At 31.9% G+C, this 22,509-nt stretch overlaps 2 protein-coding genes across 2 annotated transcripts; both read left to right on the top strand.

The window, feature by feature from the left end:
* Positions 1–338: 338 nt before the first annotated feature.
* LOC136222841 (uncharacterized) lies at positions 339–14,636 on the top strand. The gene is made up of 8 exons (XM_066010541.1): positions 339–446; positions 687–1,844; positions 2,271–2,532; positions 2,980–3,596; positions 3,729–4,501; positions 4,655–4,782; positions 4,840–4,928; positions 14,625–14,636. The coding sequence occupies exons 1-8, from the start codon at positions 339–341 to the stop codon at positions 14,634–14,636; spliced, it is 3,147 nt and encodes a 1,048-aa protein (XP_065866613.1).
* Positions 13,220–18,576, top strand: LOC136224553 (transcription factor IIIA-like). Its single transcript, XM_066012913.1, has 7 exons — positions 13,220–13,574; positions 14,702–14,846; positions 15,294–15,410; positions 16,300–16,585; positions 16,674–16,912; positions 16,995–17,142; positions 18,051–18,576. The coding sequence occupies exons 2-7, from the start codon at positions 14,715–14,717 to the stop codon at positions 18,212–18,214; spliced, it is 1,086 nt and encodes a 361-aa protein (XP_065868985.1). The 5' UTR covers positions 13,220–13,574; positions 14,702–14,714; the 3' UTR covers positions 18,215–18,576.
* The last annotated feature ends 3,933 nt before the right edge of the window (positions 18,577–22,509 follow it).

Raw genomic sequence — 22,509 nt, 5'->3', positions numbered from 1 at the left:
CAAGTTTTCTAGAATTTGCATGCTAAACACACATTCTTAAAATTTCTTTCAAACATTTGTCTCTTCTTCGAAAATCGTCTTTTATTCTATTCTTAGTGTGCTAAACTTTGGTTATCGTTACAATATTAGTCTTCTTTGCTTCTAGTTTCTGCTCTACTTTATTTTGTCATTCTTTTGCTTCATTGGCATTTATATTACCCGAGATAATCCTTGTGATCTATCAAGATAATATAAAAGAGTGATTGAACCGGTTGTGAGGTACTTCTTTTACTTTCTTTTTCTTCTTTTCTTGCTTTAGACTAGATTTCACTTTTCTTTCATTCTTTATATATTTTGTCATGTCTAACGAACCTAAAAAGGACAACGTTAACGATGTTGATTCTAAAGAATGGCAACAAGCTATTGTAGGTGAGATGAAGAGGTTAGGGGCTATTGTGGCTGATTTGGTTTCAAACCAAAAGAAATCAAGCCAAAAGAAAGGAGGACGCGGGAGATTGAATTTTGATGATGAACTATCCGAGTCTGAAGAGGAGGAGCAGTTTGGATACCGAAAAAGGGGTAACGATCGAAAAGATAGTAATCTTAATGCTATCAAACTTAAAATGCCTACTTTTCGAGGAGCTAGTGACCCAGAGGCGTATCTTGATTGGGTACGAAAGGTTGAAACAATCTTTGACATACATGAGTATTCCGAGGAGAAGAAGGTGAAACTTGTAGTATCCGAACTAACTGAATATGCGGCTGTTTGGTGGGACCAATTAAAGCGCACAAGAAAAAGAGATGGTGATGAACCCATAAGAACATGGGGTGAATTGAAGAAGGTCATGAAAAAGAGATTTGTGCCGGCTCACTATTATAAGGAGTTGTTGAAAGAACTCCAATCCATGTCTCAAGGTAACCAATCTGTTGAAGATTATCACAAACAATTGGAGATGGCACTAATCCGAGCTGATATACAAGAAGATGAGGAAGCTACCATGGTTAGATTTCTCATGGGAATGAAGAGGGAGATTCGCAACCCTCTTGAGCTACAAACTTATTTCCACATGGACGAGATGCTCCATAAAGCGATAAAAATTGAGAGACAACTTCAAGAGGTTGAGAAAGGGAGATCAAAGTTCAAAGGCACTACTTCCACTCCATGGAAGTCAGATCCAAGAGGTAATTTCAAAACTAAATCTGAATTTAGCTCTAAAAGTGACCAAACGCCTCAGGTTGATTCAAAAGCATTTGGGAAGTTGCAAATTGGTGGAACTACTCCAAAATACAAAACTACTGAAAAACCCACAAGAACTCGTGAAATTGTGTGTTTTAAGTGCCAAGGGAGAGGGCACTATGCAAGAGAGTGTTCGAATCAAAAGGCGATGGTTATGAAGCATGGTGAGTTAATATCCGAAAGTGAGTCCGAACATGAATCAGATGATATGCCCACCTTAGAAGATTGTAGTGATATAGAAGAGGTGGATAGTAAAGGAGGACATGGAGTTAACTTAGTCACTCGTAGAACATTGAAGATGGGAGTGAGTGGTGACATTGAGCAACGAGAGCACATCTTTCATGCTCATTGCAACATACTTGGAAAAACATGCTTACTAATTATTGATGGAGGAAGTTGTTGCAACGTGGTAAGCAACGTGTTAGCAAGCCGATTAGGGATATCAACAATTCCACATCCCAATCCTTATCGGTTACAATGGTTGAATGATAGTAACGAACTCAAAGTTACTAAACAGGTGCTTCTGAACTTTTCTATTGGTTCTTTTTCTGATGAGGTATTATGTGATGTAGTACCTATGCAAGCATGTCATGTGTTATTGGGGAGGCCTTGGCAATTCGATCGATCAGCACTACATCATGGTCGAACAAATAAATTTACTATTGCTAAGGATGGGAAGGAGTATATTTTGCCACCTTTATCACCTGCTGAAGTGTTTGAAGATCAGCTCTACATGCAAAGAATGTTACAAGAACAATCTGTGAGAAGGGAAAAGGTTAAGGCGAGAGAAAATAAGAGTGATAAAATCAGTGAGGGTGTGAAGAGAGAAGAGGTGAGTGAAAAGACATTAGTGAGGTCAAGAAATGAGGGTGAGAGGAGAGAAAAAGAGAGGAGCATTAATAAAAGTCAAAATCTATCTTTATATGCTAAATTGAGGGATGTAAAGCAAGCTGATTTTGAAAACAAAAATTTATTATTATTTTATTGTAAGAGTTTTTGTTTATCTTCTGTAAGTCAGTCTAACCTTCCTTCTAGTATTTCCCCTCTTTTGCAGGAATTCAAGGATTTATTCCCCGAAGAGATGCCTAATAAGTTACCCCCGATTCGAGGAATTGAGCATCAAATTGACTTTGTTCCCGGAGCACAAATTCCAAATCGACCAGCCTATAGAAGTAACCCTGAGGAGACAAAAGAACTACAAAGGCAAGTCGAGGAACTAATGGCAAAAGGGTTGATTCGTGAATCTATGAGTCCGTGTGCTGTACCAGTCATCCTAGTACCAAAGAAAGATGGAACTTGGCGGATGTGCATCGATTGTAGAGCCGTCAATAAAATCACGGTAAAGTATCGTCATCCTATCTCTAGGTTAGATGATATGTTGGATGAATTAAATGGGGCTGTTATTTTCACTAAAATAGATCTTAAGAGTGGGTACCATCAGATTCGCATGTCATTAGGAGATGAATGGAAAACGGCTTTTAAGACTAAGCATGGTTTATATGAGTGGTTAGTTATGCCTTTCGGTTTAACAAATGCACCTAGTACTTTCATGAGATTAATGAATCATGTTTTGAGAGAGTTTATAGGTAAATTTGTTGTTGTTTATTTTGATGACATTCTTATCTATTCTAAATCTGAGGCAGAACACATAGAACATGTTAAGGTTGTATTAGATGTTTTGAGAGAACAGAAATTATACGCTAACCTTTCTAAGTGCTCATTTTGCATGGAGAAAGTTGTGTTTTTGGGTTTTATTGTTTCAGCACAAGGAGTTTCTGTTGATATTGAAAAGGTGAAAGCCATTCAAGAGTGGCCAATGCCAAATTCAGTTACCGAGGTGAGGAGCTTTCATGGCTTGGCGAGTTTCTATAGGAGGTTTGTGAAGAACTTCAGTACCATTGCCGCACCACTAACCGAGGTAATAAAAAAGAATGTTGGCTTTAAGTGGGGCAAAGCACAAGAGGATGCTTTTGAGATGCTTAAGGCAAGACTAACTTCTGCCCCCGTTTTAGCACTTCCAAACTTTGATAAATCGTTTGAAATTGAGTGTGATGCGTCGGGAGTAGGGATTGGTGCTGTTTTAATGCAAGAGGGTCGACCTATAGCCTTCTTTAGTGAAAAACTTAGTGGTGCAACCTTAAACTATCCCACTTATGATAAAGAACTCTATGCATTAGTTAGGGCTTTGCAAATGTGGCAACATTATTTATGGCCTAAAGAGTTTGTGATCCACACCGATCATGAATCCTTGAAACATCTTAAGGGTCAACAAAAATTGAACCGAAGACATGCCAAGTGGGTGGAATTTATAGAGACGTTTCCTTATGTGATTAAGTATAAGCAAGGGAAGGAAAACGTAGTTGCTGATGCATTAAGTAGGAGAGTTAGCTTATTGAATGTGATGCATGCTAAGTGTTTAGGATTTGAGTATATCAAAGAATTATATGTTGATGATCTAGACTTTGCATCTATTTATAAAGCTTGTGAACTTACTGCTTTTGGAAAATTTTATAGACATGAGGGCTACTTATTTAGAGATAATCGATTATGCATGCCTAAATGTTCACATAGAGAATTTCTTGTGAGGGAAGCCCACGGTGGAGGCTTGATGGGGCATTTTGGGGTTGCTAAGACTTTGGACATGATTTCTGAACATTTCTTTTGGCCTCATATGAAACGTGATGTGGAAAGAATATGTGCTAGTTGTATTAATTGTAAGAAAGCTAAGTCTAGAGTTATGCCTCATGGTTTATACACTCCATTACCTGTGCCGAATGAACCTTGGACTGCTATATCCATGGATTTTGTGATGGCTTTACCTAGGTCTAAGAGAGGTAATGATTCCATATTTGTGGTTGTAGATCGCTTTTCTAAGATGGCACATTTCATACCATGCCATAAAACTGATGATGCTATTAATATTGCTAACTTGTTCTTTAGAGAGGTTGTTCGTCTGCATGGGATGCCAAAGAGTATAGTTAGTGATAGAGATCCTAAGTTTTTAAGCTATTTTTGGAAGACTTTGTGGAATAAATTGGGGACTAAACTGTTGTTTTCTACTTCTTGTCATCCTCAAACTGATGGTCAAACCGAAGTAGTAAATAGAACTTTAGGACAACTTCTTAGGGCAGTTATTCAAAAGAATCTTAAGTCATGGGAAGAATGCCTACCATTTATTGAGTTCGCTTATAATAGGGCTATACATTCATCTACTAACTTCTCACCATTTGAAATTGTTTATGGTTTTAATCCTTTGACACCATTAGACTTGATCCCTTTGCCTGTTGATGAAAGGAAAAGTTTAGATGGAAAGAAAAAGGCAGAAATGGTGCTTAAGTTACATGAACAAGTGAAACAACAACTGGAGAAGAAGAATGAGCATTATGCAAAGCAAGCTAACAAGGGTCGACAATGTGTTCTATTTGAACCCGGTGATTGGGTGTGGTTGCATATGCGCAAGGAAAGGTTCCCCGCTCAGAGAAAATCAAAGCTACATCCTAGAGGCGATGGTCCATTTCAAGTAGTCGCACGAATTGGGGATAATGCCTACAAGCTCGACTTGCCAGGTGAGTATAGTGTGCATGCAACTTTTAATGTGGCTGATTTATCTTTGTTTGACGTAGGAGATGAAGATTTGAGGACAAATCCTTTTCAAGAGAGAGGGAATGATGTGATATCAAAAGCACAAGAGCATGGAACAAAGGAGCTTGGAGTTAAAGAGCCTAGTAGAAGCATGAGGGATCCATTGGAGCTGTCAATTGGACCTATGACGAAGAATCGTGCAAAGAAAGACCAAAAAATGCTTAATGGACTCATCTTGAGCTTCTTTAAACAAGGAATGAATTCTAGCGAAGTCATTAAAGATGGTGTGTTTTTGTGTTGTATCCAAGCCCAAGCCCATAATAGTGATATGTAAAAAGGTCGATCATATTTTAAGAGAAGCTTTGGACTTGCATGTGTTTGGCATGTGCAAAACCCATTGGGACTCATTAAAATTAATGCTATAACCTTATAGGTTTGATTGGGCTTATTTCTAGCTAATTAAAAGGCCCAAATAACGTTAATTAGTGGGCTGAAATTGGGCTCTAAAGGACAAAAACGAATTTAATGTTTTTCCTTGTCTAATTAGGATTTCTTTTACCTTGGTGCACTAGGATTCAACTTCCTTTTTAGTTTAGGTTTAGGTTTATTTTGTAGCCTATATAAAGGCTTGTATTCTTCATTATTTTCATCAATCAGAAATCAATATTTTTATGAACAAAAGTTCTTTTTTTCCTTTGGGAATTATTTTCAATCCGGGATTGAATTCTTTATTGTGAGCTTGAGAGACCGGGTCATCATTCTTGCAATATTATCTTGATCGTGAACAAGTATTTTGGTAAGGTACTTGTGAATCGCCAAACACTCAGGTTCCAATTTAATTATTCGAAGGTGTAAGGTCAGATCTCCTTTCATTGTCTTTAATTCTTTGGGATTGGTTTGTTATCACCAATTTATGTTTGTTATTTGATTCTATTAATTCCTTAAGATAGATCGGGAAAACTTGTTGATTTGGTTATTATCTCTTTTTCATAACCAATATCACATCACGTTATGTTTTTTAGAACATGTGTTATGTTTTTTCGAACATGAGTTATAAATTATATTATAGAACAAATGAAAAAACGATGATTTTTTTAGAACATTATACTTAATTTTTGGAACACAAACTATATATTTTTTAAAACATACGTTAGAACATATATTTTAACTTTTAAAACACGAACTATGAAGTTTAAAACGTATGACATATTTTTTAGAACATATGTTATGTTTTTTAGAACATGTGTTATGTTTTTTCGAACATGAGTTATAAATTATATTATAGAACAAATGAAAAAACGATCCAGATATCTACTGATTTTTTTAGAACATTATACTTAATTTTTGGAACACAAAATATAAACTTTAGAACATACGTTATGTTTTTTAGAACATATGTTATGTTATTTAGAATATTTATAAATTATATTATATAACAAATGCAAAAATGGTCCATATATTTAGTATTTTTTTTAAATATTATACTTAATTTTTAGAACACAAATTATAAAGTTTAGAACATATGTAACAATTTTAGAATATCGTCCTTAACATTTTAAAACATAAATTACAAAAATATAGAGGAATTAAATAAATAAGAAATTAGAGCATGTTCTTGGATTTTTTTTATTAATAATTCATTATTATGCACATTTCTTTTTTTTTCTATTAATAATTCATTATTATGCAAATTTAATCGATATTAATAAGTGTATGCATCAAAATATTAAACAATAGAAGCTAAAATGGCACTGATATATTAAGCAGCGCGCAACATGATATATAAGAAAAGTAATTGGTTCAGTGGTAAGTAGTGTGGAGTGTAGATGAGGAGTCCATGGTTCAAACCCCACATGCAGCAGCATTATTTTTTTTAATTTTCATACTCAAAACGACGTAGTTTTGAGTGTTCTCACCATAAGTGTCCTCACCTAAAAAAGAGTTCTTACAAGAGCCATATATATATATATATATTGATATTGGATATTATAAACATACAATTTTGATGTATAATTAAGTTTATATACCTATTATATTAGGGTTAAGGTGCAAAAATACCCCTAACGTTATAGGTCAGGAGCAATTTTACCCCTAACGTCTAAAATGGTGCAATTTTACCCCTAATGTTTGTAGCCAAGAGCAATTTTACCTCTAACGTTGATAAATTGGATCAATTTCAGGCACTATTATAAAATACAATCATTCTTTCTTTATTTTGCACCAATTGCATATCAATTTGTTCTAAAAAAGGATATAATATTTTTTATAACTTAATAATAAAATTGGAGATTAATATTTATAAATTCGGTGAATTTTTAAAATTTTTTTTATCTAATTCGTACGAAAGACAGTATATTTTTAATATTTTTTTCTTATTTTTTTCACATCCCAACATATGTTTGTGATTTGTTATTGATAAAATAACGCATGTGTGAAGTGTAGATGATAAGATTCATGACCGAGAAGACAGTTTGATGAATTATTTCTCAAATTGACCCAATTAGGGGTGTGCATCGGTTCAGTTTAAACCGCATACCGAACCGAACCGAGTGAATTCGGTTTTTCGGTTCGGTTTTTTTAACAATTCGGTTCGGCATCGGTTTTAATTTTAAGTGTATTTCGGTATTCGGTTCGGTTCGGTTTGACAGAAAATGTGAAAAAACCGAACCGCACCGAATTACACATATTTTACATTTTTATATATATATATATATATATATATTTGATTATACAAGTTTAATTTTTTTTATTATTGTTGAGATAATAACCCAATATAGATATATTTTGGAAATATTTAAATTTTTGTTGTTGTTGAGGTAAATTTCATGAAAAAATATAGTGATTTTTATTTGTTGTTTATTATTTTTAACTTAATTTGGTTTGTTCGGTTTAAACCGAACCGAACCGCATATTTCGGTTCGGTTTTACCTATTATTCGGTTCGGTGTCGGTTTGAAGTATTTTGATGATTTCGGTATTCGGTTTTTTCGGTTCGGTTCGGTTTTGTACCGATGCACACCTCTAGACCCAATTTATCAATGGTAGGGGTAAAATTGCTCTTGGCTTCTAACATTAGGGATAAAATTGCACCATTTTAGACATTAAGGGTAAAATTGCTCCTGACCCAAAACGTTAGGGGTATTTTTGCACCTTAACTCTATTATATATGGAAATAATATTAGATATTATTTACATTTATAACACATGTATATAATATGCTTAATGTGTAATTAGTCAAATAAAGATATACATAATTTAGGGTTAATTAAATCTATTTTGGTAAATAGGATTTAATTAAGGTAAAATTAAGGAAAATTTTATCCCTAAAATCAAGCCATTGGTGCCCTACCCCTTATCCCACTAGGTAAAGGATTTATTTTCTTTCCTAATTAATTAATGGTTAATTAAAATATATAAGGAAAGAGATAAAATCTTAAAGGATTAAAAAAGTGGATATCTCCATTATATATATAAATTGAGTTTTCTTTTCACATATTTAAGAAAAGAAAAGGCTCTCTCTCTGTTCTTCATCCCAGAAGCAAAACTATTTCGGTACTTGCAGATTTTGGCCAAGAAAGGTTGATTTGGTACGAGAATTTGATTCCTATGATAGCCAGCATCTCTTCCTATTCCGTAAGGGATGAAGTAAAGGGAGTTCGCCTTTCAACTCCTCAATCTCGTTCAAAGGGACTTTCTTGCTCCATGTCTTGACGAAAGATATTTTTCTTAACTCTAATTTTAATTGCATATGGTAGATCCTTGTGGATCTGTATTTTATTTGCTTATATGTGTTTTGCAAACCGTTAAACGAATGTTAAAACTCCATCAGTGGTATTAGGGCTAATCATATGCTAGTTTTAATTAGGTTAAAATTGGTTTTTAATTAGGATTGTATTCTTGTTAGGGTTCATGGAAATTAATTAAAATTTGATTTTAATTATTTATGATTAATTGGGGTTAATTAATTAATTGGTAAAAATTATATTTCTGGATTAAATATAAATTTTGTGATTTTTAGAAATTGATTTCGATGAAAACGGAGTTCTAAAACTCAAATTATGACGTTTTTAGTTTTAAAGGGTAAATCTGATTTCTGGCAATGCAACAGTTTTTTCCAGAAAATGTTGTCTTAGGCTGTTTTTTAATGCTGATTTTAGGACAGATTTATATTTTTAAAAATGTTGCATTAGGGTTTGGGAAAATTAAGTTATTAAATCTAAGTCAAATTAGGGTTATGTTTTATTTTGTTTGGGAAACAAATTAAAATGTAAATAACCTTTTGATATATATATTAAATCATGATTTTATCAAATAGAAGTTTATATTAATTGGATTAATATGAATCTTTAAAACTATACAAGAATGTTAAGGTAATTTAAATTTATCATATTGTAAATTTTAGTGATTTTGTAATTAGTATAATATTGAATATTACCTATTAAAAATCAATTTGTGAAATTAGATTTTACAAAATTGAGAATTACACACGTATTTATTTGGAATGAGATTCCTACCTAAATAGCCATGTCATAGCCTGAAGGATGACTTCAGTAGGATTGGGCTTTATACGAATCTCGACCAATTGACGTAAAAAAACATACTACAACATGAATTAATTTATAGGGATATTGAAGTCCTTAGTACTTTAGCACTTTCCTTCTAGTTCTTAGGGCCAAGGTCTGCCTAGGTTCCATGCTAAGTTGAAACCACCAACTCGATGTTAATCGTATTTGATACCTTAACCCTTGCCTCACAAAGATGATCCAACGCACTCGACTTTGGCATGACCTACATTTAGATAATTGATGCCTTGACAAGGTTTGTTTGTAAAAAACACTTATGACTTACTATTAATTTAGTTAATTAAAGCGACTCCTAAAACGGCTTTACACGATCCATTGATATAAAACGTTCTAGCGAGTGAAATGGACATGCATCTGAAAGCATAAATAACAGAAAATAAAATGATTCTACATGGACTTCCTAGTAGTACAACCTATTGAAATTTCTAAAATTTACAATAGAAATAATCTTATGGGCTTCTAGACTCCAACTCTAAATATGGCCTCCTTGTCGACCACTTTGTCTTTTTTGAATTACATAAAATAAAATTTATTCTAAAATTACAAAGAAATGAAAAACGACACACACATCGTATTTATAAAATTACAACCGAAAGGTTATTACTAGATAAATAAGCTCATATAAATCATATTTACAAACAATCTAAGCACGTATCATATAAAAACGATTTAATCACATATAATTCTCCATGGCTGATTTAACTATGAATTTGCGTAAATTTGAATTCTAAATCATCCAGTGATTTACTTATCCAATAAATGATTCAATTATGCCACTAGAACTTTCTATGTCTAAGAAAATTTCTAGTTCAATTTCCTTTTAACTACTCGTGAGTTGTAAAACTTAAAACCAAAACTATTGATTTTAATCTTATTCATTTTTCTAATCCAATTTAACAAAATATTTCATTTTAGGACTTATACTTGTATTATGTCTAACATAGATTTCATGGATTTTGACTTAAATTAACTTGGAATAATTAACTGTGTCCGGCCTAGTTAGGATATGTAATATCCAATATTACATTTAATTAAAGAGAAATTTACATATACATTCATATTTCAAAAACTATTTTCAATTATGTCAAGTCCTAATTTTCAATTATGTCAAACTAATAAAATCATTAATTTTAATCTATTTTAAGAATTGGAGTTTATAAATTAAGGGTCTAAGATATATTGTCTATGGTTTAGAATTTATGAATTGAAGTTTTGAATTTTTAAATTAGGATGTAAAAACATACTTTGTTTGTTATATATGAAAAATAATGACATATTCAGAATTAAGTTTGATAATCTGATTTAGTTATAATTTTGTAGTTAATTATGATATTTCTGTAACTAACCCTTAATTAAAAGTTTAATTTATGAGCCTAGCCCATTAAAACAATTTATTTCATAAAACATTATTATATATATATATATATATATATATATATCAAATTTCATAAATTATATTATCCAATAATATATTTATCAAAACTTGCATATATATCTAAAAGTATTTATATCCGATATTACACTAATTACAAAATCACTAAAATTTATAAATATGTCAACTTTTATCATCCAATGATAAATTCAAAATTACCTTTACATATTTGTACAATTTTATTAAGTTCCACATTATCCAATAATATAAATTTATATGTATAAAATCATAATATTACAATTTAATATTTATATACACCATACATATATATTAAATTTAATATTTAAGGTTATTTGAATATATTTTTGTCAATAAAATTGAATGTAGATTGTGTTGGAGAGATGAGGGGCAAAAAGTCCATGTATAATAGGGTAGGAGTGAGTAGTTTTTTCCTGAAAAATCTCTCCCTTATCCCATTATCTTTTATTTAATATTTTTGTTAATTAAATTAGATTTAAGATAATTATCTTTTAATTTAATTATCAAAACATTAAATCATAATCTAATTAACTTATATACATATAATTATATATTAAATTAATTTATCCAAATTAATATTCAATATTAATTTATATAGACTATGTTGGCCTTTAATTCAAATACCTTTAATCAAATCAAGTTTGATTAAACATGTACTTAATTAGAAAATAATAATATCTAATATATTATTTAAATTCTAAACTAAAGTATTATATTAGAATTGATTATACATATACCATCATCTAATGTTATATTACAAAGTTCTAACTATAATATTAATTATTTGTATATACAACTATATAAATATATATTATATGGTGTGTGGCACCCGTATCAGGGAACCAAGGTTGAGGATCATCAAAATAGGGGGCTTGAGGTTGTTGATAGGTAAGTGAGTTTGAGGTCTGTGATTGGTTCCTGAATCTCCGACCTCGGTAACAGTTCTGAGAGGTGCCTTTGTTTTATTTTTTTACTACACTTATCAGCCTAGTGGTTTATGTTCCCCACAAATAAAAAAATTTCCTTTTTTTTTGGTAGGACGAGCAATAGTAATTTGAGGGGAAGATTTGGTACTAATATTCATTAAGGCTATTGAACCATGGGCTTTCCTTTTCATAAAATCTCATAAGAGACCAACCGATGATACAGTTTATGAAAATCAAGTTCAGCAACCGAGTTTGATAACTGCGAGGCAATAACATGATAAGATTCTTCATTAACATGTTGAAAGATTAGTGGTGAAGCTCTTAGCCTGTTGGTTGAGAGCTTACCTATGATCCTAGAGGTCATGAGTTCGAATCACATGGAATAGGGTGCATTTCTCTTTAATTTAATCTTTCTTTGTTTAATATAAATGAACTGCGCACAACTTTAAAAAAAAAACATGTTGAAAGATTAAGCTAGATAGAAGATCAAAGGGATAGAGCTGAAGCAGTTAAGTCATCAAGGATACCTTAAGTTTCTGCAGATATTCATCAAATGAATTACCATCCTATCTCAAAGTTTTCATTTCAACAATTAACTGTAGACATTTTATTTTCTTCTACGATAGAGTTCAATAACAGAGAGCGAGTAGTGTTTTCTATTGTGTCCCAAGATATAAAAGATGGATTAAGAATATAATCCATAAGATTATTCTGTTGATGTAAGTATTTTGGTGGGGGAGGAGCTTAACTAAGCACATGATCATATAACCGATGAGTTTGTAAAGTGGTGTTTATGTTCATTTTCCATGAGCGGTAATTTATAGATGTTAATTTGATATTGACAGTTACATTGGTTGGAATAGAAGCAGAAAAATACATTGGATGAATAATATCAGAACCAAATACAGGAATACCCGAAGCAGAATTGGGTTGAATGAATACCTAATAGAAATTGTGATAAGAATCAAAACTGGTATTTGGAATTGTATAACCGGATGTGTGGTATTGTGACCGAGGTGGATTGCCCATGGACTGACTAGTAAATTACAGCTACTGAGGCAGGAAACCTGGGAAGACAGATGGCGACTGGGCTGAGGCAGTCGCGACAGACCAGACGATGACATAGGACCATGGAACAGAGATGACTCCGACAGGATATGTGGAGGTTGCTGGTGGTTGTTCGGTTGCTAGGAGGATATGGATTAAGTATTGTTTGGTAAATTACCAAATGGAGAATTAAAGACGTATTGAGTAACTAGTGGAGTGATAAAAGACGAGGTATTATCAGAGATCATTGTGTATTATGTCGAAGCAAAGGTGGAGGAGGACGGAAGGATGGTGGTGGCAAGGGAGGCAGATACAATGAACGGGATAAGTTTAGGGCCGAAACCGGCTTGTGCCTGGGCCTTGATTTTTGGGGCGCAGGCCCAAGGCCCATATATTTTACGGGCTCCAAATACCTCGTCCTTTATCACTCCACTAGTTACTCAATACGTCTTTAATTCTCCATTCAGTAATTTACCAAACAATACTTAATCCATATCCTCCTAGCAACCGAACAACCACCAGAAACCTCCGCATATCCCTCTTCTGTGATAATGTTTCTGTCGGAGTCATCTCTGTTCGGTGGTTCTATGTCATCGTCTGGTCTGTCGTGACTGCCTCAGCCCAGTAGCCATCTGTCTTCCCGGGTTTCCTACCTGCTGCTGCGCGTCTTCTTCTGCTAGGGAGAAAATCTGTTTGCGTTTTCGTCATTCTGGTTTCTCCTACTTGCTGCTGCGCGTCTTCTTCTGCCTTCGGTTCCGTTCCGTTTTGCCGCTGCGTTTTGCCGTCTCTTCCATTTGCTGCGTTTCTAATGTGAGTTTTTGCTGCGTCTTCATAAATTAGGATTGTTTGTTTATTTTAAAGTCTTATTTTTATATGATATATGATTTTGATGCTTGCTTTGCTTTTATGATATGATTGATGAATATTGATTTTTTTTCCTATTTTTATATACCTAATTCGTATAGATCAGAAAATAAGAGGTTAAAATTGAGTTAGGGTTTTTTTATTACCCAGATAAAATTGAACTCGAGTCAAGAACAATGTTGAACTATTTTGTATGATAAGTGTAGAACTTTGTCAAAGAAGCTTTAGAACTTTGTCTAAATGCTGGTGCGAAGGTAATTCTAAGATATGAAAGTCTATGTATTGCTGTTTAGTGCAATATGTACTTTCTGTCATCACCATTTACTTTTGGTCGTTAAACCTGAAGAAATGTTCTCAAAAGAACAAATATTCAAAGAATACATCTGTTAATAAATCTAGGATTAAGATCATCAATCATAGTTCACATTCCTGTACAACTAAATATTTCACATTGAACACTACATTTCTAATTACAGGGTTTTTTTTTCTTTCCTCATGTTACACTTTTGAGAAATGCTAGCATTCCTCTCCTTCCATAACCAGTACACAGAGGCTTCTACAATCTGCTCTTTTAACAAATCAAATCACAGTCTTTGTGCCCTTTTAAATTCTTTGGCTTATTCCACCTCTTCGTAAATTTTTTCATCATGTTGTTTTAGAAAACTGGTATTTGAAAATTTGCTTCACAGTTCTGTTGTACTATTACAGAACAGTAACACAAACAGTGTTCATGACAACGCCATTTTAGAAGTCTATCCTTTAATAGTTAGCTTATTCCCACATAGTCTTTAGTACTGTCTATATCACCATCAAAGTTTGTCACTAATTTCAATTTAAATGCATATGTATACAAGAAGACTTCTTGTGTTGTTGCAATGCATTGATTATTTTCTCATTATTTTTTGGATGCCCTGCTGATATATAGTTGGAAAAATACATGTATTTTCTAATTTCTAATGTATTGAATGCTTTGCTTAATTATGTTTTTGTTTCTAGCTTGAGGAATGATGTAGTAATTTTTGGTAATTTTAAATAAACTAGTGATAGCGCCTCTCTTTATTATCTACTTCTAGATCTACACCGGGGATGGAAGAATCGGCGGGAGACGAAGTCCCAAGGCCTATTTTCAGAGATATTAGACGTTATATATGTGATTACTGCGGAATTTGCAGATCTAAGAAGTCCCTTATCACTTCTCATATCCAAACTCACCATAAGGTAGCACTTCGATCTGCTTCACCTTATTTCTATCTTTATACATGGATCTGTTGATTTACTAACTATTAGATCTGAATATCATGATGTTAATGGACATTTTTTTACATTGTTTTTCAATTAGCTAGGTTTTCATAGTATTTGGGTATTTGCTGTTTATGTTTTAGTTTCTATATATGTTTTAATTTGTGAAGGACTTCTTGATACGATTTGATTTTTTTTTTTAATTCACGCCCATTAAGTTTATCAACATGTATGTTTTGAAAATTCTTCTCTGAGCTCTTATTAGCTTGGAATGATGAGTTAGCTTGATAAGCTTGTTTTAGTATAGAGAAAATAAAATTTTGCATTTGAAACAATCGGACCATCATAAATTGATACTTTTTTTTTTTAATCTGTTTTTGTCGAGAACAATGATTCTTATTTTTATTTATTTTTCCTATTGCTTAGGAAGAGGAGGAAGATGAAGAAGTGGGGGGAAGAAAGTCCAATGTTTGTGAACAATGTGGTGCTAGTTTTAAAAAGCCTGCATACTTATTGCAACATATGCAAAGTCATTCGCTTGAGGTATTGACCATGGCTGTTGATTTAGTTTTATGTTATGTGCATAAAATTTGGCTTCTATTGGCTGCCTTCAATGTTTAAGTTTGTGTGGCTTTCGGATTGCTTGTGATACTAGCACTTTTGAAGAGGTGTTTAAACACTATGTTATCACTTGGATTTCTGTCTGGTATTTACAAAGTTTTCGAGCTTAAAGAAAGGTTTTGACGTGAATTCAAAGTTAAACTGATACAAATTAAGTGTTCTCACAATACATATGGACACTTCTATCTCTGTATAATCTTGTTAATTGGATTTGCTTTTTACCGAGTTAGAAACTTAGAATATTTAGAAAGGAAATAAAATTTCTCGGGATTGGGCTGGGAGCTATATGACTAACTTTTGTTTATGAGTTATATTTTTATCTTTTGGTATAACAGGGAGGTTGCATGTGGCAACTCTTGCTTGGTAAAAAAGCAAATTGTCTAGAGTTAATCATATCTACTATATGAACCTTAACAGCTGTTGTCTTGAGCATTTTCTATTTTGGCATAGTTACCTTGCAGAAATATGAAGTACATTTTCAGCTTTAAATATATTCTAACTGCTTCATTGTTAGCATATACAACTTTTGAAAACTATTAATTTTGCAGGATTCTTTTCTCTAGTAAATAAAAGTTGATGTAAAGGCGTGAGGCATTGGATCCCACAAAAAGAACTCCAAAATGCAAGAGGCAAGTTCGGACTTGAATGGACTAGTATCAGGTTGGGAGACCTCCTGAGAAGCTCCATCAAGTGGGCCTCTGTCACGCACTGGTTTGGTGAGGTTTGAGAACATCTTATGTCTAACAAGTCATGGTTAATTATACATGTAATTGTTTATTCCGGTATTGATGTGTGGTTTCCAATTTTGTAGAGGCCATATGTTTGTTCAGTTGATGATTGCCATGCCAGCTACAGAAGGAAAGACCACTTAACCCGCCACTCCCTAAAGCATGAAGGAAAACTCTTCAAATGTCCTATTGAGAATTGTAGTTGCGAGTTTATGGTAAAAGGAAATGTGAACAGGCATGTTAAAGAGCTTCATAATGAGAATCCCCCCTTGAATGATACTGGTCCAAAGCAGCATGTTTGCCAGGAACCTGGTTGTGGTAAGGTGTTCAAATACCTGTCGAAGCTGCAAACACACAGGGACTCCCATGGTGAGTTGGTTGATATGCCTTAAGTTTGCTTTGGGAGTTTGGTCAGTGTGTTAATGTTCGAATCTGATGAATATCCTTGATACTGCAGTTAAACCGGATGTAGTAGAGGCATTCTGTGCTGAACCGGGTTGTATGAAACATTTTTCCAATAGTGAGTGCCTTAAGGCTCACATCAACTCCTGCCACAGATACATGAATTGTGAGATTTGTGGAGCAAAACAGTTGAGGAAGAACATAAAGAGGCATCTCCGGATGCATGAAGCATGTGCGGGTTCAACAAAGAGAGTTAAATGCCATTTTGAAGATTGTTCCCATACATTTTCTAATGTAAGATGGTGTTTTCTTTTCAGTACTTGAATTCTTGACAATGCTGCATAGTGTTCACCTCTAACAGTATGTGTGGATGCAGAAAACAAATCTTCTTAAGCATGTGAGGGCTGTGCACCTTGAAGCTACGCCTTTTGCTTGTGGATTTACAGGCTGTGGTATGAGATTTGCATACAAGCACGTTAGAGATAAACACGAGAAATCTGGAGTACACATCTTTACTCCTGTAAGTACTGTGGCAGGATGTTTGGACAACATGATTTACTCATCAACATTAATGGTTTGAAAATGAAATCTTAATAGTGTTCTAAAAGTCGTAAAGCGCTAGTCGGGCGGACAAGACCTCAAAAGATTAATCGGGGATTAATCGGATATGTACTTTTCTATTTTTTATATTTATAATTAAATAAATATAAAATATAAACACATTTAAAATATAAAATATAAACACATTTAAAATAAATATAAAGATTAATCGGATATGTACTTTTCTATTTTTTATATTTATAATTAAATAAATATAAAATATAAACACATTTAAAATATAAATTATCACATCTAAAAATAATATTAATAAATATTATAAATATTTGCTTTAAATAAATAATAAAATATCCATAAATATTATAAATATGTTGAAATTAGTTTTATTTGTAAATTTAGTGCTGTGTAAATTAGTTTTATTTTTTTTAGTTGTGTTGTGATTATTAATTATTTGTTATAGGTAGTTTAGTTTGGGTTTTTTTTTTAAATTTGGGTTAAAAAAATCGATTAGTTGTTATGGGTAGTTTAGTTTGGGTTTTTTTATAATTTCCAATATATGTTGAAATTAGTTTTATTTGTAAATTAGTTGTTGTTGTGATCATTAATTATTTGTATTATTTATTTTGTAGCAAATTTTTTATAATTTTATTATTTGATCCGATTTTTAGCCGCTTAACCCGACTTGACCCGATTTTTAGCCGCCTAACCCGACTTACCCGCTTAACCCGACTTGCCCCGATTTATCCCGACTTGAACCGCCTAGGCGGAAATATATCGGACCCCGATTTAATCCGCCCAGTTATAAAAAATCGGTCAGTGTTCTGAATTTCACCGACTAGTCGGCCGATTAGTCGGCGACTTGGTCGACTTTTAGAGCACTTAGAGCATGATCGGGAAATGAGGACAAAGTCACGAGGTGGGAGGAAGAGAGAGTGCCCGACTGTTGAAACACTGATACGCAAGAGGGTGATTCCTCCAACAAATATGGAAGAGTATCAGTCTTGGTTATGTGGAATGGAGAACCAGGACCAGTCCTGAATTCTTTGCTTCATTACTATTTAGGAAGTTAGCTATACAATGTAAAGTGTATGTGGTTGTCAGTATAGGTATATTTGTTGTCATATTTTGAAGGATATGCCAAATGTAGTTTTGCGTATTACTAATAGCAGCTTGCATATTTCCAACGCCGGGTGTTGGCTAACAACACCTGCTGGTCGCGGATTACCTGTGTTAGAAATGAAATCTCGTTAAGTCGACTGTTTGTATTATTGTTATAGTTAAGGTCCTTTAGTCTGCTAATTAGCACGGATGGTTGAGTTTGTACTAAGTTGTTCAAAGGTTGTAAATGTTGGTTTTGTTTGTCAATGAAGTTTTTTTTTTTTGTTCGTAAGTGTATCCATGCCATTGGTTAAACCAAAAAAATCATTTTGGACGTTTTTGAATCATCCATAGTGTCATGTCAAATTCATGTTAAGCCCATGCCATTGGTTAAATTTTATTTGTTTGGAAAATATGGATTGGAACATTTTGTGGATCTCAAATAGAGTAAAAGAATATTTTTTTTTTTTTTGTTGGTAAGTGTATCTCCACCGCCGACAGCAGTGGCTATTCACTTTCGCAGATGGTTTGCACCTCTATGAATGGGACTGCTGGCCGACCTTTGGTTAAAGGGGGAGGAGCCTTTACCACTCTACCACAACCGCGTGGTTAGTAAAAGAATACTTTTGTTACTATATGGAGCTGATTTGGCATTTGATAGTTGATTACCTAATTTGAAAATGAAAATGTATAACGTAATTTATTGGAGCAAAAATAAAAATAATAGATTTTTATTGAGATAAAATGAGTATTTATATTTATGATTTTATTGGGACATTATCCAAACTTATATTTATCACTACATTTGTAATAAAAATAGTGTATTACACATGTATATATTAGAAGAAAAGGTTATATTATTTATTCTTTTAAATTTTGGTATTATTTATTTATTCATAATAAAGAGTAGGAGGATAACTAGGAAATAATTGTTTTATCTAATGTGATAGGACCAAATAGTTTGTGAAAATATAAAGAAAATCATTACATAATTTTTTAAAAAAAATATGGAAGTCACTGTGTACTAGGGTAAATTACACCCACCGCTACTGAACTTTACCCATTTTAACATTATGGCAATTGAACTTCAATTCTTAATGATATGACCATTGAACTTTACATTTTTTAACACCGGTGGCTACTCAACATCTCAAAACGACCGTTGACGGTCTCAAACTAAATTTTTTGAAGAGTTAATGATATTCTAAGAAACTTTAATTCTTGAAAGTTTTCGTTTTGAGGTCATTAATGTGTTTGGTTAGGAGAGAAAGTGGATTTTTAGAGATAGAAAACTCTAAAAAAGGCGATTTTGGAGAATATAAAATATGGTTTAATGGTAAATTTCGTTCTAAACAACTTTAATTTTTGAATATTTTTATTTTGAGGCCATTAACTGTCATTTTGAGTTAGTTAAAGTTGATTGGCAATCAGTATTAAAAAATGTAAAGTTCAATGGTCATACCATTCAGAATTGAAATTCATTGGCTAATGTTAAAATGGGTAAAGTTCAGTGGTCATTGGTGTAATTTAACCCAATGTAATGTATAAAAACATAGAAGGTATATGACATAAGATCCAATTTAGCCATTAATCTATACACACAAAATCAATTAGGTCCATACTCCTAAAATCAGCAAATCTGTCTTTAAATCCTAGCTAGAGACAGAGCTAAACTGCAGATTCATTCCGTTGAATTGTACACTCCGCAAATGTCGAACTTTTTACTGTGCTATGTTGGCACTTAATTAGAGTTCTTTGACTTTGTATTCTTGATTCTGTTTTTGAAATGCCATTTTTTAGGTTGAAGTTTTAGTCCAAGGAGCTTCCATTCTTTTTTTTTTTGTTCGTAAGTGTATCCACCGTCGAAGAGCTTCCATTCTTTTGATTATTTGTTATTATGATATTTTCTAAATAAATTGTTAGAAAAATGCCCTAATATTAAAGGATTGAGTTATCAATTCACTCTCTGAATTCTCCTTCCTCATCTCTTTAAATAATGAAAAATGATTAAATTCACGTATTTTTTATATATATATTTTGGTTCCATCTTTTTCCTTGTTTTCACGATCCAATTATCTTGATTTGACATTGATAAAATTTAATTCAATTTAGTGTTTTGTCAGTATAATTGTTACTAAGAAATGAATTATAGAACATGATAATTTCACAACTTGCATTTCAGTCATTCAAGATTATACTCCTTTTCACAATAACGAATTTTGGCCGCCTTTTACTTCAGTTTCAGGAGGTGTACAATGTCACATAATAATTTTTCCATCAGCGCGGTTAGGTCTTTCTCTCATCAGGTATTCAATTGGTGGCTTTATGAAAAGATAGGGACTGATTTGTTGATTTTAGAAATATGAGGATCCAATTGATTTTGGATGTATTATTCAAGGACTGAATTGGGTTTTATGCCAAGATATATTTATCCTAATTCTTAATATATTTGTTTTTCCTGTACTTGTTTTCAAAACTTGTTTTCAAAACTTCAATGGTCACTTAACCTTTAAAAAGTTTAAAATAAAAGTTTGAAATGATTGATATCTTATTGTATTCAATAAATCCACTTTCTTGTTTTATTATATTTAATAATTCATTATTTTTGTCCAATTAAATTTAATAATTTCAAAACTTTAATTGTCCTGTAATTTTTTTAAAAGTTTTTAATTATTTATCTATTTATCATTTTTTTACATATGACCAACACTTTGACACGTGACAGAACATGTCTTCTATTTTTTAAATCCAACAAATTTTATTGAGAAATAGAATATTATTTTTTATTCTTCTTTTTGATACCAGAAATAGGAGTTGTTGAATGTAATTGAACAAAAATAAATGTCAAAATTTAAGAAAATAGTTAAAGTTTTGAACTAAATATATAAAATAAAATAATAATTTTAATAATATAATTAATATTCTATTGGTCTTACTAAAAAAACTTTAAACGACATATGTTAAAAACTGGAGTGAGTTATTTTTAACTCGTAATTGTATTACTTCCTCTGTTTCATAATAATTGTCGTTTTGAGGAAATTTTTTTGTTTCAAATTATTTGACGTTTCACACTTTTCAAGGAGCATTAAATGTGTTTTTTCCAACTTTGTCCTCATATAATAAGACGAAAGAAATTTGCAGAGAAATTTAAGCATTAATTGCAAGAGGGTAATAAGGTAATGTTTAACTACTTTTTAGGCTAATTAATAGGTTTCTTAATATGTGTGTAGAAACCTTAAAAGACAATTAAAATGAAACAGAGGGAGTATTATTTACTACTTGTAATACATTCTCATTTATTTTATGGACTTGCTTGGGCTCAAACTCATTTGCTAATATTTGGCTACACATTCAAACAGTTTTTACTAGCTAGTAAAATTCTTGCGAAATTGATACTTTGTATTCTCAGTTAGGGGTGTTTGATTATCTACTTTTCACTTTCTGTTTTTTTTTTACTTTAAAAGGTGGAGTTTTAGGTGTTTGGTTAAATACTTCCTGTTTGCCTTTTACACTCGAAAAGTAGTTTTTTACAAAAGCAGAAAATCTTTGCTTTTTGGAAAACATATTTTTCCAAAGTCAAACAGCAAACAGAAACAACAAACAACGAGTAGCCAAACATGCACTTAACCTAGTAGAATATTAATAACATTAATAAAAATTATGCTAGTAAAAATACTTTTTTAGTACTAATTTATAGTGTTTTAATACATCAATTTAATAAATCCAGCATGATAAATTAAAAATATAACAAAATTTAGAGTAAATAATTCATTAATCTCTATATTTTTACCTAATACACTGTTCAGTCTTTCTATTTTTAATAATACATTATAAATTTTTTAACTTTTATTCTATTCAACGGTTTAGTCTTGTATCCATTTTACATTTACTTTTAATTATTATGGATAAATTATATTTTTGGTACCTAAATTTTAGCATATTTATATTTGATCCAAAATTTTATATTTGCACTTAAAAATAATTATTTAAAATATAATGTTATATTTTATTTTTAAAAAATTGTTATCGACATCTCTGTCTTTCCTCATTTTCTCTCTATCTCCTATCTAATTTTAATAAAAATATAATTCAAATATTTTAGTATATAAAAGTAAAAATATTAAAATACTATTATTTTAAAAATATTGTTTTCAATATCAATTTGTACCTAAAATTTAATTTTACACTTAAAAATACTATTATTTTAAACTACTTATATTCAAAGTGTAAACATG

Source organism: Euphorbia lathyris, chromosome 3 (genome assembly GCF_963576675.1).
Source record: "Euphorbia lathyris chromosome 3, ddEupLath1.1, whole genome shotgun sequence".
Classification (NCBI taxonomy): Eukaryota; Viridiplantae; Streptophyta; class Magnoliopsida; order Malpighiales; family Euphorbiaceae; genus Euphorbia; species Euphorbia lathyris.
This window is presented reverse-complemented; position numbering and strand designations above follow the sequence as displayed.